The sequence below is a fragment of the Nothobranchius furzeri genome, chromosome 3 (genome assembly GCF_043380555.1).
Source record: "Nothobranchius furzeri strain GRZ-AD chromosome 3, NfurGRZ-RIMD1, whole genome shotgun sequence".
Taxonomy (NCBI): domain Eukaryota; kingdom Metazoa; phylum Chordata; class Actinopteri; order Cyprinodontiformes; family Nothobranchiidae; genus Nothobranchius; species Nothobranchius furzeri.
Genome location: NC_091743.1, coordinates 48,859,434 through 48,876,038, shown reverse-complemented (window position 1 = coordinate 48,876,038; position 16,605 = coordinate 48,859,434). Strand labels below are relative to the sequence as shown.

General features: G+C 41.9%; 1 protein-coding gene across 2 annotated transcripts; it reads left to right on the top strand.

Moving 5' to 3' along the window:
• Positions 1–583: 583 nt before the first annotated feature.
• Positions 584–16,605, top strand: nelfcd (negative elongation factor complex member C/D). 2 transcript variants are annotated; one of them, XM_015959728.3, is made up of 15 exons: positions 584–799; positions 1,527–1,639; positions 1,744–1,853; positions 1,924–2,033; positions 2,114–2,221; positions 2,408–2,560; positions 3,256–3,386; positions 3,786–3,951; positions 4,031–4,165; positions 4,815–4,954; positions 8,697–8,811; positions 8,900–8,995; positions 9,074–9,214; positions 9,383–9,512; positions 16,369–16,605. In XM_015959728.3, exons 1-15 carry the CDS (start codon positions 743–745, stop codon positions 16,401–16,403), a joined length of 1,740 nt encoding a protein of 579 aa, XP_015815214.1. In that variant the 5' UTR covers positions 584–742; the 3' UTR covers positions 16,404–16,605. The 2 variants fall into 2 exon arrangements, with proteins under 2 accessions (XP_015815214.1, XP_015815215.1); XM_015959729.3 differs by having other exon boundaries at positions 702–831.

Below are 16,605 nucleotides of genomic sequence, written 5' to 3'. Positions count from 1 at the left end.
TCCAACCACATCGGTAATAATAGTTGCATTTGCAGCCGAAGCCTAGAGGCTCAGACTTCCCTCTCCCCAGCTATTTGGGCCAGCACCTCCAGGGGAATCCCAAGGCGTTCTCTGGCCAGCCGAGAGACACAGTCACTCCAGCGTGTCTGGGGTCTTCCCTTGCGTCTCTTCCAAGTTGGATGTGCCCAGAAAACCTCACCAGGCAGGTGTCCAGGAGGCATCCTGAACAGATGCTCGAGCCACCTCAACTGACTCCTCTTGATGTGGAAGAGCAGCGGACCTACTCTGAGCTCCTCCCAGATGATTGAGCTTCTCATCCTACTTATCAAAAGATTATACATTACTAAGGCATTTTCAGCATACGAGAATTTTTTTAAAGACATTTCTGTATCGCATCAATCCTGACTAACAGCAATAGTGAGATTATAATACGTAAAATTAGATTTGATTTTCATCTTAGAAGTATTTCATCCATTCAACTATGGTAGAAAATATATACGTTTAGAGGATAAACTACCAAAAAACAATGTGTCTTCTTGACACAGCTGAGCCTGACAGTCTGTACTCGGGGATTAAAGCGCCGCGAATCTGCTGGCCATTTTCCTCTTCTTGTTAGCTTACTAGCTCATAAGGCTAGTCTTCTAATTATTGCGTTTGCCGGAGTAAAACAAACATATGCCATATTTAAAATTTACAGCTCGGTCATTTTAGCTGTATCGGGGCTTCCTTTCTTTCCGCCGTCATGGATGAGGAGTATTACACAGGTGGAGGAGACTGGGAAGGCCCAGACGGTAACCTGGTGAGGACGGGACTTGTTGCTGTTAGCATTAGGTTAGCCTCGGCTTTAGTGAACCGTTGACTTTCTAGTAGTTAGTTAGCTACATACAGTTAGCTGCATGCTAGATAACTGCGCAGATGGTGTATTCACTATTAATTCATTTGTACTATTTACTGTTGAGTATTTTGTGTTATTCGAATCACCAAATTTCACCATAGTTATATCTATTCTTCTGCAATTAAAGTAAAATATTCATATCGACAGACCCAGACGCCAAAATAAAGCTATATTTCAGTTTGGCACATTAAAGCTACTTCTTTTTTTTAACCAGTTTATTATGAATGAAACTAAAGGCACAGTTCGAACATACTCCTGTGTAGTTTCAGATATGATTTTTATGTAGGTTAAATACAAAGATAACCTCAATGTAAATTAAACAAGCGACAAAATGTAGCTGTTTGGGGGCAAATATTGTTCGAAAACAAGTCCTAATTGTTACTGAAGTACAAAATTGCTGTTTAAAATTGACTTTTTAATCACAAATTCAATTATATTTTTGTATCAAATGAGCAGCAAAGGTTTGCATTTAAGTAAAAGACGTACTTCAGTAGCTTCCAATTAAAAAAAAAACACATCACTGACTGCACCATGAAAGACAGTGAATGATGGACACAAAAAACGCATTGTTCAGTCCTCCATAGGAAGATCGTTGGTGTCCACATATATGTTGGGTCATTGATTCTTTCAGGATGATGTTTATGATGAAGGAGAAAGCGATGGGAAAGTCCAGGAGGACTGCCTGCAGAAATTCTCCAGCAGAGATTATATCATGGAGCCTGCTATATTCAACACATTGAAACGGTAACATTTAGCCTTAAAATACAACTATAGTTTAATATTTTTGGGTTTAAAAGTTTAGAAACTGTAATGCAGAATCAAAAAGAAGTCATGCTGTTGTGTTGCAGGTATTTCCAAGCAGGTGGCTCTCCTGAACATGTCATCCAACTTCTCTCAGAGAACTACTCAGCTGTTGCTCAGACGGTCAATCTTCTAGCGGAGTGGCTCATCCAAATGGGTCAGTAACATGTGGTTAACATTATACGTTTTGTTCTGCATTTTATTTTTCGTCTTTGTGTTGCCTGCAGGTGTGGAACCGGCTCAGGTCCAAGAGCGAGTAGAAAATCACCTCAAGAGTCTCCTCATAAAGCACTTCGACCCCCAGAAAGCTGATTCTATCTTTACTGTGGAGGGAGAGGTAAGACTTCTGAACAGTCACAAAACCTATTAGAGCATATTGTGGGTGAGAAGTAGCTCACATTTCTGCTGTTTTTTTAGACGCCTGCTTGGCTTGAGCAGATGATAGCACACACAACATGGAGGGATCTGTTCTACAAGCTGGCAGAGGCTCACCCCGACTGTCTGATGCTCAACTTCACTGTAAAGGTAAAGTACAGATGTGTGTGTTATGCTCAGTTTCTTTTCTCTATGTTATTATAAGTTAATCTACAAGACTTTATAAATCCGGTCAGTTTAATCTTTAAGGAGGTTTCCTTTTTTTACTTGTTTTGAGACCTATTAGTAGGAATCGAGGCTTATTTTGTTGCCGGTTGTGTGTGTGTGTGTGTTTAGCTTATTTCTGACGCGGGTTACCAAGGAGAGATCACCAGTGTTTCGACAGCATGCCAGCAACTGGAGGTTTTCTCCCGAGTGCTGAGGACATCTTTAGCCACGTTGCTGGATGGAGGAGAAGAAAATTTGGAGAAAAATCTGCCAGAATTTGCTGTGAGACTTGCTTCTTTTCCTTTATCCCAATGTACACGACAACTTTTGACCCCATCAATAAGGCTTATTGTGTGTTAAGTGTTTTAGTTTAGTGTAACATTTTTTGGGACAATCTCTGATCTCATCATGTTCCTGTTTTTGTTTTTTTTCCCCTAATAAATTCTTTTTTATTTAGTGGTTGTGGTTCATTTTGGATCACTTGTTTGGTGTATTATTGTCTTAACGTGGTTGGAACTCTGGGAGACATTTGTAAAATTGAGTTGATAAGAGGGCTGCGCAGTGGTGCAGTGGTTAGAGCTGTTGCCTTGCAGCAAGAAGGTCCTGGGTTCGCTTCCTGGCTTCGGATCTTTCTGCATGGAGTTTGCATGTTCTCCCTGTGCATGCGTGGGTTCTCTCCGGGTACTCCGGCTTCCTCCCACAGTCCAAAATCATGGCTGTTAGGTTAATTTGTCTGTCTAAATTGTCCTTAGGTGTGTGTGTGTGCATGATTGTTTGTCCTGTGTGTCTCTGTGTTGCCTTGCGATGGACAGGCTCTCTGTCCAGGGTGTACCCTGCCTGATTGCCCATTGACCGCTGGAGATCAGCAGCCGCCCCCCCCCCCGCGACCCTACGTGGACAAAGCGGGTTCAGACAATGGATGGATGGATGGATGGATGGATGGAGTTGAAAAGATTTATTTGCTTATTCTCTTTCAGAAAATGGTGTGTCATGGAGAGCACACCTACCTCTTCGCACAGGCAATGATGTCCATCCTCGCTCAGGAGGAGCAGGGCGGTTCAGCTGTTCGTAGGATCAGCCAGGAAGTGCAGAAGTCCGCACATGAGAGGTACTCTAGTCATGTAGCCATGTTGTTATGCTCATGGTTGATCTTAGGGCTAGGAGGTCAGGATTTAATGCATAAACAAATTAAATGGTGTAAAAGCAGGGTTTCCCCCAGAAAATGAGTTAAGCCTGGCGGATTCTGCCGTCGGGGGGTGGGGCCCGCGCTCTGTCCCGCAGCGCTCCTCCGTGAGACTGGGAGTTTTCTCACCAGTATCAGCTGATGGAGGGCTCTAGTTTTGTTGCGCCGTTCGTGCCGCCAGGCTTATAAAGCACTGGGGGAAACCCTGAAAAGTAACTAGTTACAGTCCATGTTAAAGAAGAAAGTGCTAGCAGCTTGATTTTGTGTGTGTGCGTTTAGTACATGTCAGTATCACTATTAACGCTGATTTCTGTTTGAATCCAGGGGTCATGATGCCAGTCAGATCACCCTCGCACTTGGTACGGCAGCAGCCTACCCTCGAGCCTGCCAGGCTCTGGGCGCCATGTTGTCCAAAGGAGCCCTGAATCCTGCCGACATCACAGTTTTGTTCAAGATGTTCAGCAGCATGGACCCGCCTCCTGTAGAGCTGGTGAGAATAAACTCCTTCCCATGTTTTATCCCTTGTGAAGGTGCTCTTAATTAAAACATTGGTGTTTTCTGCCTTTTAGATCAGGGTTCCTGCCTTTCTAGACCTGTTCATGCAGTCTCTTTTCAAGCCTGGATCAAAAATCAACCAGGACCATAAGCACAAATACATCCACATTTTAGGCTACGCAGCCAGCGTTGTTGAGACGTGGAAAAAGGTACAGATACATGTTTGAAATGTGCAGAATTCACATGTTTTACTTGTCATCTTGATCCACTGAGGCCTAGTCCACACGTAGCCGGGGTTTTTTAAACACGAATATCCGCCCCTCCAAAAACTTGCATCCACACCACCGCGTTTTAAAAACAAACTCTGTCCACACGTACCCGGATAAATACGTTGTTAAGGACATGCCAGACCTGTAGGCGGCAGTACTTACCCCGTTCTTAACCTCGTCCTTCGTCTGTGGTCTTCCGCAAGGAGCAGTAATTCCGCTTGCAAAAACAAACAAGCAGAAAGCGCTTGGACAATTGATGGATCGGGTAGTGACAGAGCACAGCTTTGAGGGCATCCATGATGCCGGCTAGTGTAAGCACAGTTCGCACACGTGATGTCAGCATTTTTTGTCGCGGAAAGTGACGTTGCGGACCTTAAAACTCCGGTTTTGTCTGTCCACACGCAGACACCCAAAACGGAGAAAACGCAGATCTTCACTTTGGCCGGAGTTTTTAAAAAGATCCGTTTTCGTGTGGATGACAGGCCAAAACGTAGAAAAATATCTACGTTTTGGCAGATCCCTGGCTACATGTGGACAGGGCCTGAGACTGCAGTCTTCCTAACGTTTTAACCCTCTGTCTTAATACCAGAACAAGCGAGTCAACATCAATAAAGATGAGCTGAAATCAACTTCCAAGGCCATAGAGACCGTTCACAACCTGTGCTGCAATGAGAACAAAGGAGCTACAGAACTGGTGGCTGAACTCAGCACCTTGTACCAGTGCATCAGGTCGGTCTAAAGGGAACACTGTTGAGTAAAGGATGATGGATTACAGCTTAGTGGCACTGTTGAAAGTAACGTATTGCAAAAGTAATGGCTTATAGGAATATGTTGCTTTTTTCAATAATACAATATCAGTAACTCAAGTTATATTAAGTGCTTTCAAAATGATTTGCATTGATATACGGATTAAAACATGCTAAAAGCTCTTCTAAAAATGCTACTGTTGTGAGTAGGGATGTTCAACATTATCGGTCACATATACATCAAACTCTTCAGCTATTCTCTCAAAATGTCAAAATATGACAGATCTGAGTAGGGGTAGACCGACATATCAGTTGGCTGATGTATCGAGCCGATGTTTACCGGTTTTTATACATCAGCATCGGCCGATATTTGTCCTTTAATAAAGCCAATTTAAAGTCAGGCACATCCTTGGGCAGCCTGGTGCTGTTGCAGGATTTAATTTAAATGTATTTTTACGTTCACTATTAACTTCTGCATAATAAATACTCTAAATTAACTTTATTTAGGTGTCTGACTTTAACACATATCAGTAATAGAAAAAAAATAACAGTCAACCTCTAGATCTGAAGATACTGTAGTTTTTTCTGTTTGTGGAGTAGTAGTTGGGATCTGCTGTCCTCACAGCACATGGCTACGCTACAGCAAACAAACAAAAACTAAAATCTTCACACAAAGTTTGCTTTTCTCTTCTGAACATCTTTATAAATGTTTTATCACCATAGCTTCAATATAATAACATAATAAGTAAGAGCACATTATTACTAACTAATGCACACTTCTTGGCGTCACACTTAGGGAGAATGAGATTCAGATGCAATATGTCACTTTTCCTATGAATAACTTAAATTGAAGTAGTTGTCATTTTGCACAGAAAATATTTAAAGTTTAATCATTGGAGATATGTGATGATGGCAACCTAAAATGTTTTATTTTTATTTATTTTTTTATGACAGAGGGACACAGCAAATATTGGTATCAGTGTCTGAAATTATGAGTTAGACCAGGGATTCCCAAAGTGTGGTGCGCGCACCCCCGGGGGTGCGCGAGCTGCCACTAGGGGGTGCGCAAGGTGAAAAGTGTAATGGCTGCGGAGCTCAGAGAAGTCTGTCAGATGTCACCTTTAACGTAGCCAGAAACTCATTTGTGGGTGGGCCAAAGAAATAGTAAGAGGGCACAATAAATTTAATTGAAAACAAGTATATTTTTGCGTGTGTGTCCTCCACATGTGCCCTAACTTCATAATAACAATGCGCCGAGCTTCAGCACTCTGGCCTGCGCACGCCGATATGTTCCGTATTTGATCATTTTTAACGGTGTTGGAGAAATCTGAAGGTGGCGAGTCATTCTGGCAGATTGTAATTAACACCCTGTCTCATGCAGGTGTTCTGACATTGTAAACCTCACACACAGAACATTGTGGATGTAACTAAATAAATCAAGAAATTATTCCCATCCAGGCTACTAAAAGCGCGCTGAAGATCTGAAGTTCAGAGTGTGTCTGTCAGATCAGATGCGTTCCAGCGGCTCTCGGGTGCACAAGTGAGCACATCTGGGCTGGGCAGAAGTTTAAATAGCACCAATAACGAGACGCAGTGACTTAAACTCTGCAAGTTGTGAAGCGCGTTCCATCCGCCAGCCGCATCACCAAGCGGAAAGTGAATGCGTCAAGCATAAACCAAGCTTCATGGAGCTGTGCCCTGCGCACGCACACACACACACACACACACACACACACACACACACACACACACACACACACACACACACACACAGAGATTCAATAAGCACGCACGCCGCGCAAACTCCGGCGCGCCGTCAGACTGAAGACAGAAATGAGCGCTGCCTCCTCTGTGATAAAAACTTTTAAGAGGTTTTATAACATTTTTCATTCAAGGTCAAATTAAGATATTAGCTTCTATTTTGGGATGACGTATTAAAGTCGGGTCCGCTCCAGCCAGTGACTCCGAACCTGAACTCATGCAGCATTTGTTATTCTGGTCCACGTGGCAGCGGATCGCAGATTCAGCCACACCATAAAACAGCAATAAGTCGGTCTGAGGTAAAAGTGAACATCATGGCTATATCTTGTCCCCTATTGACATTTGATTACGCACAAGTAGGTGACCAGCTCAGGTTTACGCAGAGCAGAAGGAAGGAGAGCGCTCTGGCCGCACAGGTTAAACGTTCCTACTTTAAGAAAACTGTTAAATTGCATTGTTTATGTGCTACCTGGGCACTCTAAATATTTATTTAAAATTAAATCAAAGGAAATTGTAATGGTATCGAATGCTTTTTAATTACTATTTAAAAACGAAAGTGATGGGGAAAAAGGTCGATCATATTTTTTTAACCCTGTCTGTTTAGCTTGACCTCTGATATATATATATATATATATATATATATATATATATATATATATATAGCCATGCCCTGATGTGGGGGCTGGGGGGGTGCGTCGACATGGTTGGGACATAGAAGGGGGTGCGCGGCTAAATAAGTTTGGGAACCGCTGAGTTAGACAATATCGGTTTTAAAGCCAATATCACGCATCCCTAATTGTGAGATAACTTATTGTTTATAGTGGGTTTCCAATGCCACCTGGCGAGCAAGAATAACAATGCAATGTGGATAAGCAGTTTATATAGTTAACCTGGTTGTACAAGTGGCGACCTAAAAAATGGTCACAAATATAAGTAGTTGCTCCTCTTTGTCTCAACCCTCCCACTGTCTTTATGGATGACCCCGCGAGGAAAGTTGACCATTGAGCAGGATTGATGGTTTATTCCTTGAGGTCCACGTGGCAGGAGTGAGGAGTGAGCACCACCTCACCCCTGCCACGTGGACCTCAAGGGATCAACCATCAATCCTGCTCAATGGTCAACTTTCCTCACGGGGCCACACCCATTAGGACAGTGGGAGGGTTAAAGCTGCAATGGCAAATTTGGAAAACAAAGGAGCTTAAAACATTTTAACAATGTTCTAATGTACTTTAGCTATAAATATACTTTGGAGATTAAAAAGAAAGAAAGAAACAAATTAAATTGGTCTCGCCAAACCGCCACACTTCCTTGGGCTCTCCATTCATTACACACTCACCTATTTAGCACTAGAACTCCACTGGTGTGAGAGGTTCTCCACTCAATAATATCAGAGAAGGAGAAACAGCCGGTTGTTAGGACAAACTACTAGAGTCCTAAAAAGAAAAACACCATTTGAAGTCACGGACAACAAAAGATGTTTGGACCTAGAAAACAGCGACTGGTGTTTAGTGCTATCTAGTTTGCTCCGGCATCGCGGGATTCCGGTTCCAGTAGAAACGTCTCAGGGAAGATACCCAAGGGGAGGGATTAGTGATTGATGACCGTGCAGATTAGCTATGAAGTATCTAGTTGGAGTTAAGCAGCTTTTATGAAAAAAGCTTTTATTGGACATGTTATTGTCATGTGTCTATGCCTATGTAAGTATGTCTGATCTCAGAATTGTGTGTACTGAAACTCTAATTTCCCTCTGGGATTAATAAAGTATCTTTTGAATTTGAATTGAATTTGAAGGCAGTTTGTGACGAGATGTGAGCAAAGTGCCCCTAGAAGTGCGGTTTAATTAGTAAATAATGTTATCTCTCACACATAAGACTCTTTAAACCAGTTTTCTTTTAATCAGTACTCCAATCATTTCAGGATATGTTAATAAGGACGTCTTCACTGGTCCCTGTTGATGTGTTCAGGTTTCCAGTGGTTGCCATGGGAGTTTTAAAGTGGGTGGACTGGACTGTATCAGAGCCACGCTACTTCCAGCTCCAAACGGACCATACTCCCGTTCATTTAGCTTTACTAGATGAGGTACGACAAGATTAGCGGGTGCATGCTATAGTTTCCTTCAATTTAAAGGTGGTGTGAAAATACCAAACATGATATTTCTTCTGCACAGATCTGCACGTGTCACCAGCTGCTACACTCGCAGGTCCTCCAGCTGCTCATCAAGCTCTTTGAGACGGAGCACTCTCAGCTGGACGTCATGGAGCAGGTGGGTTTCTGAGGCACCGTCACGCACAACGTTTCACCTGTCTGATAAAGTCTGAGTGATGCTTTGTTTCTACTGTAGCTGGAGCTGAAGAAGACGCTACTGGACAGAATGGTTCATCTCCTGAGTCGTGGTTACGTCCTTCCTGTCGTCAGTTACATTCGTAAATGTCTGGAGAAACTCAACACGGATATTTCCCTCATTAGATATTTTGTCACTGAGGTAAACGGCCAAGAACATACGCAGGTTGAATAAAATGTTAGTCTGCAGCCAGTCCCAGTGGATAAACACCAACCACACGTCTGTTAGATCACAACGCTAAGCTAGGTACTTAAGTTTGTTCTTTTTTTTCAACTGTGCTTTGCTTTAAACAAAGTTTATCTTTTTAAGGTGTTAGACGTGATCGCACCTCCTTACACTTCCGATTTTGTTCAACTCTTCTTGCCGATCTTGGAGAATGAAAGTATCGCAGGAACAATTCGCACCGAGGGAGAACACGACCCTGTGGCCGAGTTCATTGGTGAGTAAAAACATTTTAATAAACTTATTTACCCAGTCTAGGCTTTTCCTGGCTTTCCACCACATGTGTAATTGTCACATAACACGTGCGAAGCTTAATCTGCAGCTAATAACAGTCAACGCGTGCGTTTCCACTGGGTGTGCAGCGGCGCATCCCAGAAATTGCTAAATTTACTCCCCAGGTGCCTCATGTATCAACCGTACATAGGCACAGATCAACAGCATTTAAAATCTCTACAACTTGTTTGGTTCTTTTGCACTTCAGCAGACAAGTTTTTTTTTTTTCTCGGGTAGAACGCAGGGAATCCCCTCATGTGCTGAGGATGTAGCGTGACCAAACCTGGTTAATTAAATGTAAATGACTGAGAACAGACACGAGCACCTGGGTACGCACAGGTGGGACTTATCAGACGATTGTGGAGAAACATGCATACGAGAGGCCACGGCATGTTTCATAGATCAGGATTTTAACTGTTCGTACGCACATTCTAAATTTCACTCGTAGGAATTTAGGAGTTTCTATGAACGTTTGAATGAGGATCCAGGTCTGTTTTTATACACTTACCCTTTCAAAACATGTCAAGCTCTGCAGTAAAGATCTGACTAGAGAGGAAACCAAACACTGGTGAAATTTCAAAATAAAAGACTTTTACTTAACTAGTAGTGATGCGCCGGTATGAAATTTTTGGGCCGATATCCAATATTAAGATCACTGTTATGGCCGATAACCGATATTTGCCGAGATCGATTTACTGACATTAATGCTTCTAAAATCAGCAGATTTTGTATAGAATGAAAATTATTACAGTTTTTCTCTATTGGTTTGGCTCATTTCATGAAACAGAAATTACATTCTTAAAATAGCATGGACAAACCTCCAAACTTCATTTTATCAAATGGCAAATGCCTTAGTACATGTCTCAATTGTCTCAGTGCATCTTTGCAAATGATTAAGTACCTGTATCCTACAGTTAGCCCACATTTAGCACATTTTCCTAAATGAATAGATCTTGTAGATCTAAACTGATTAGTTGATTCTCAGTCCAATGATCATTCTCTCCAAAACATGTCAGCATGCACAACTGTAATGAAATAGATTAGTTATTTAATGAGCCGTAAGGCGTGGGATTCCATAGGAAATATGAAATCCACCTTACGGATCGATGGGTTATTTAAAGCAGAAGATTGGATCTTTTTATTGCAGGGATTAGATAACCGCTACGTAAGAGACAACAGAAGAGAGAGAGTCAAGTTTAAAAGTTAAGAATTTTATTACTAACTAATTAAACTAGACTGACTTTAAAACTAAATGTATGGTGTAACTAAAGTGGATGAGACGGTGGATGGATGACGTGTGATGTCAAATCAGAACCAACAAATCCGAAGAAGCGATTGTTCTGACGAGAAATGAAGGTGATGTTTTCGCATTAAGCTTTGGTTTGGAAGTTCAGAAACACATGAGACACCATCATGCCGGTCTACCTACCTTTCGTGGAAGTCCTCTGTAGATCAGGAATATCGAGGTCCAGTGGACCCTCTCTGGAACCGAGCCGGTAGGAAAAGCCGCGGTTCCGATCAGACCCTTCTTTGAGTTACTTCCGGGTACACGACAGGTTATTGGCGTCTGGTGAGACCCCCGGTCTGGATGGTTCAGCTTTTATTCTGAAAGGAACTGTTGTCGCTGTTGGAATAGCAACACATTTTTCAGCTTGTCGTTGTTCTTTCAGATGAAGAGTATAGATCAGGATTGGCCACTCGTCACTTTCTCTGGAACGCTTTGAACTGGCGTTAGAGCTGACGTTGCATAGTTTTATACTTCGGATGTTATGGTTTATTGTCGAATGAAAAATTACCAAACACCATCAGAACCACGCCTCCATCAGATCTGTAAGATTCTGATCGGATCAGTGAAAGGAATGTGTTATGTCTTTTAACGCTGCGTGAAATCAGTCCTGTTGGAACACTTAAAGTCACAGTACCTTTATGTTCTATAGGATTATAATAAAGTAATTAATATTTTGATTTCACAGATCGGTCACGTCTTATTTATTGACTAACACTTTGATGGATTAGCTTTAATAAAATAGAGTTCTTTGATTAATTAAAAGAAAAGAGTTCATTCTTCGTTCTTCTGTTGAGCTGAAAATAAGCAGGTTAGAAGGAATGCATGAGACCTTGAGACCAAATGTCATGCAGACTAGTCTTGAGCAAAGAAGGGAAAAACACTGTCATTCCATTCCATTACAACGACTGTCTGTTCAATTGTCATAATTGGTCAAGAACATGATACCATGAATACTATATATGGATTTCTTTGAATATTTGATACATTGATGACAGTCATTGACAGTCAGGTGATACTAGACCAGTGGTTCCCAAACTTATTTAGCCGCGCACCCCCTTCTATGTGTCGACCATGTCGACGCACCCCCCCCCCCCCCACACACACACACACATCACGGCATGGCTATATATATATATATATATATATATATAATCAGACGTCAAGCTAAACAGACAGGGTTAAAAAATATGATCGACCTTTTTCCCCATCACTTTCATTTTTTAAATAGTAATTAATAAACATTCGATACCATTACAATTTCCTTTGATTTAATTTTAAATAAATATTTAGAGAGCCCAGGTAGCACATAAACAATGCAATTTAACGGTTTTCTTAAAGTAGGAACGTTTAACCTGTGCGGCCAGAGCGATCTCCTTCCTTCTGCTCTGCGTAAACTGGCCATACTTGTGCGTACTCAAATGTCTATAGGGGAAAAGGAAAAAGCTTTAGCCATGAGGTTCACTTTTGCCTCAGACCGACTTATTGCTGTTTTATGGTGTGGCTGAATCTGCGATCCGCTGCCACGCGGACAGGAATAACATGCTGCAGGTTCGGAGTCACTGGCTGGAGCGGACCCGACTTTAATACGTCATCCCAAAATAGAAGCTAATATCTTAATTTGACCTGGAATGAAAAATGTTATAAAACCTCTTAAAAGTTTTTATCACAGAGGAGGCAGAGCTCATTTCTGCCTTCAGTCTGACGGTATCAGTCTGGCGCGCCGCAGTTTGCGCAGCGTGCACTTATTGAATGTGTGTGTGTGTGTGCGCGCGCGCGGCACAGCTCCACGAAGCTTGGTTTAAGCTTGACGCATTCACTTTCCGCTTGGTGATGCGGCTCGCGGATGGAACGCGCTTCACAACTTGCAGAGTTTAAGTCACTGTGTCTCGTTAATGGCGCTATTTAAACCAATGCTGTAAAATTACTTCTGCCCAGCCCAGATGTGCTCACTTGTGCACACGTGAGCCGTGGTTCCGCTGGACCGCGTCTGACCTCTGACAGACGCACTCTAAACTTCAGATCTTCAGCGCGTGTGAGGTTTACAATGTCAGAACACCTGCATGAGACAGGTGTTAATTACAATCTGCCAGAATGACTCACCACCTTCAGATTTCTCCAACACCGTTAAAAATGATCAAATACGGAACATATCGGCGTGCGCAGGCCAGAGTGCTGAAGCTCGGCGCATTGTTATTATGAAGTTAGGGCACATGTGGAGGACACACACACACACACACACACCACACACACACACACACACACACACACACACACACACACACACACACACACACACACACACACACACACACACACACGTAAAATATACTTGTTTTCAATTACATTTATTGTGCCCACTTACTTTTTCTTTGGCCCACCCACAAATGAGTTTTCTGGCAACGCTAATGGTGACACCTGACAGATTTCTCTGAGCTCCGCAGCCATTACACTTTTCACCTCGCGTACCCCCTAGTGGCAGCTCGCGCACCCCCGGGGGTGCGCGCACCACACTTTGGGAATCCCTGCACTAGACTAACGAACAGGAAGTGTCACACAGGTGATTTCCATGATCGTGTGCTGCCATTTTTGGCGATGGTGTGGCCACTCACATCTCCAGTCTTGGTCCATACAACACACACAAGCTCCTCATCTTCTTGGATCGCCTTTATTCTGATTTTATCCCAGAAAATGAGAGAGGTCTCATAGGGCCTCACCTACCCATTTATGTTATTGTGGGGGACAATGCCAATTCCCACCTTAGCCCACTCATTAGGGGCTGGTTTGCAACACATCCAAGGATGGCCATGGAGTTCCAACCACCTTACTCTTCTTTCCTCAATCCGATAGAGGAGTTTTTTTTCATCTCTGAGGTGGAGAGTGTGTGAGCATCATGCTCAGGATCAGCCCCCCCTGCTCCATGCTATGGACGCAGCGTGTGACGACATTACAGGAGATCAATGCAGGGGATGGTTGCGGCATGCACGCCGTTTCTTCCCTCGTTGCATCGCAAGAGAAAGTGTCCGCTGTGATGTGGACGAGATTCTGTGGCCAGACGGACAACAGCGTGTAAATAATCAGGAGGGTGAAGACAGAGGACAAGAGCGGTAGAATGAGTACAGCGACCACTGAATACGTCCTTGTTTTTTGATTTTGTGTTCATACAATTTACTGTATTCCTGTAATGTAAATTTTCTTTTTACATATGTATGAAACTTTCTTTGTGTGTGAACGAAAATGGTTATAATTTCCTTGGTAGTGTGAGTGCAAGCTGTGATGTCAAACCTTGGAGGCTACTCATTTCGGTTATATTGTTGGTCCTCTGCCATAGGGACAAAACATCTAAACACTTTGTATGGCAGCACTCACACAATGCCAAAGGGACGATGCATTTTGGGGGCACTTACTATTCAGATTAGAAAGAAATGTAGTTTTGACACATGAGTGAACTGTTTTAGGAGAGATATGAGCTATTGCAGGTAAACCATGTTGTTGTGATCAACCATCCAGGTTTATTTTGACAAAAGCACCAAGAATGATGAGAATGTCCAATCTGTGTCGAGAAATGAGCCAAAGCTATTGAGAAGGATCTTTGCCATTTTGGAGACACTGACTGTTTAAATGAGAAAGGGATTTAGATTGAAGCCTGAGTGAACAGTTTTGGAAGAGATATGAGCGTTTGCAGGTGAGCTGTAGTGTTGTGCTAAACTGTAAGAGTGTTTTGCCAAATGGTCTTAGAGGTTTGAGAATGTAATTTCTGTTTCAACAAATGAGCCAAACCAATGGAGAAAAACTGTAAAGCTGATTTTACATTATTATGTACACACACAACACACACATTTACGCTTCTGAGATGATTTCATTCACTGTTCACATGACTAAACAATCACACACCACCACCCTCACCCTCTGAAACAGGCAAACAAATGGAGATGAGATGGAAAAAATATTGGTTGTTAATATCGGCCCGGTTTTATTTATCGAACCGATACAGATATGTTAAAAAATGACTAACATTGGCCGATATCGATATTGGTGCCGATATATTGTCCATCTTTATTAACTTGTAAAAATAAAAAAGTTATTACCTTAGATGTGTGCTGCCTTATCAAGTGAATGTGCTGTAGCGTATGTTTTTTACCAAAATGACCAAAGTAAACTTTTAACTTACAGGCCAAACTTCTTCATTCAGGTCAATCTGACACTGTGGTGCCCATGTGAAGAAATTAACTTGAGCCAATATATCATAATATTATTATTAATGTTTATCATTTGTGCTTCACACTAAGAATTAACCTCTTAAGTGTTTAAGTGAAGGAGTGATTTTGTGAGGAATATTTGTTAAGACCCTTTAAAACTTGTCAAATTCAGATTTGTCTAAATTTGTCAACAACAGTTAATAAAAATAGAGATCTGCCAGCTTACTTGGTGGGCCGACCGGGTGAGCAAAGCACTTGGGACCATCCTCTCTTTGACCTCAAGGTCAAAAGTCACTCAGCAACGCGTGCGAGTGGTTTCAGACGCTACAACACCTCAGACGTGGAACGTCTAACTTGCAGACCCTGGTAGCATCTCATGGCCGGTGATATCTGAACTCAGATCCTAGGAGCCACTGTGTCCAGTGACATCACCAATCTGGCTGCCTCTGCCCCGGACTGCTCAAGAGCTGCCATCACGCGAGGGTATCATAGACTTGCACACTGGCGTTGATGAATTTATGAATAATTGATAGATTGTTAAACCATACAGTCAAACTGATTTTACAACCCAGACATCACAAGATCTCAGATACTTACAGGTGATTTCTGAGTGTGCAGTAAAAATGTTAAACATTAATAATATTTTATTGTGTTCAAACTGATAGATTAAATTATTAAAATCAACAAATACCGATCTGGTGTAATTTAAGATCTGAAATGAATCATTACAGGAAAAATATTCATTTAAACTCATTCATTAATGTATAGGACACATTATTCAAACACTGAATTTAAGCATCGTCCATTTTTTATTTTTTTATTTATTGCGATTGCCTGTTTATTGTGTTCAGCACCTTGGGCTTCTGCTAAAGATTGTGGAAGGTGCTCTATAAATGAATTAAATGAAATGAATGAATTCAACACAATATGATTAAATAAAGTTTGAAAGTCATTTATGTGTCAGGAAAGAAGAGCTTTAGTCAGAGGATAGATAAGTCCTGCGTCTTGCAGCCTTGAGGACTCGTGTCGAACACCGGATAAGTTAAGAATATTGGCTCAAGTTCATTTCTTCATATTGGCCCCCACAGTGTCCGATTGACCTGCATGAAGATGTTTGGTCTGTAAGTTAACTTCTGGTCATCTTGGTGAAAAACATGGCCCTTCGGTACGCTACATTGCAAATTCTCGCGTGATCCTGCAGTTCCCTGTAGGAAGGGACACGGTTATGCATCAGGTGGAAAGTCTGGGTAAAGCTGTTTTACAAAAATAAACCATCTTCATGCTTAAGCACTAATGTTTGCTGTTTGTGTTTTCAGCTCACTGCAAGTCGAATTTCATCATGATTAACTGACTGGGTTCAATGTCTAATTTCAACTTGTTTTTTGAGGGGAAAAAAACTTTTTTTTGGTGACATTGGTCTCTGAAAGGGTGAAATATGGACAGTAAAGACAGCCTTATCTTATTTCATGTTTTTTTTTTAAATAAAAACCTGAATGTCTAGTTTGATCCTTTTTAATTTGTTATTAAAAATGTAAATAAAAAAATGCCATTCA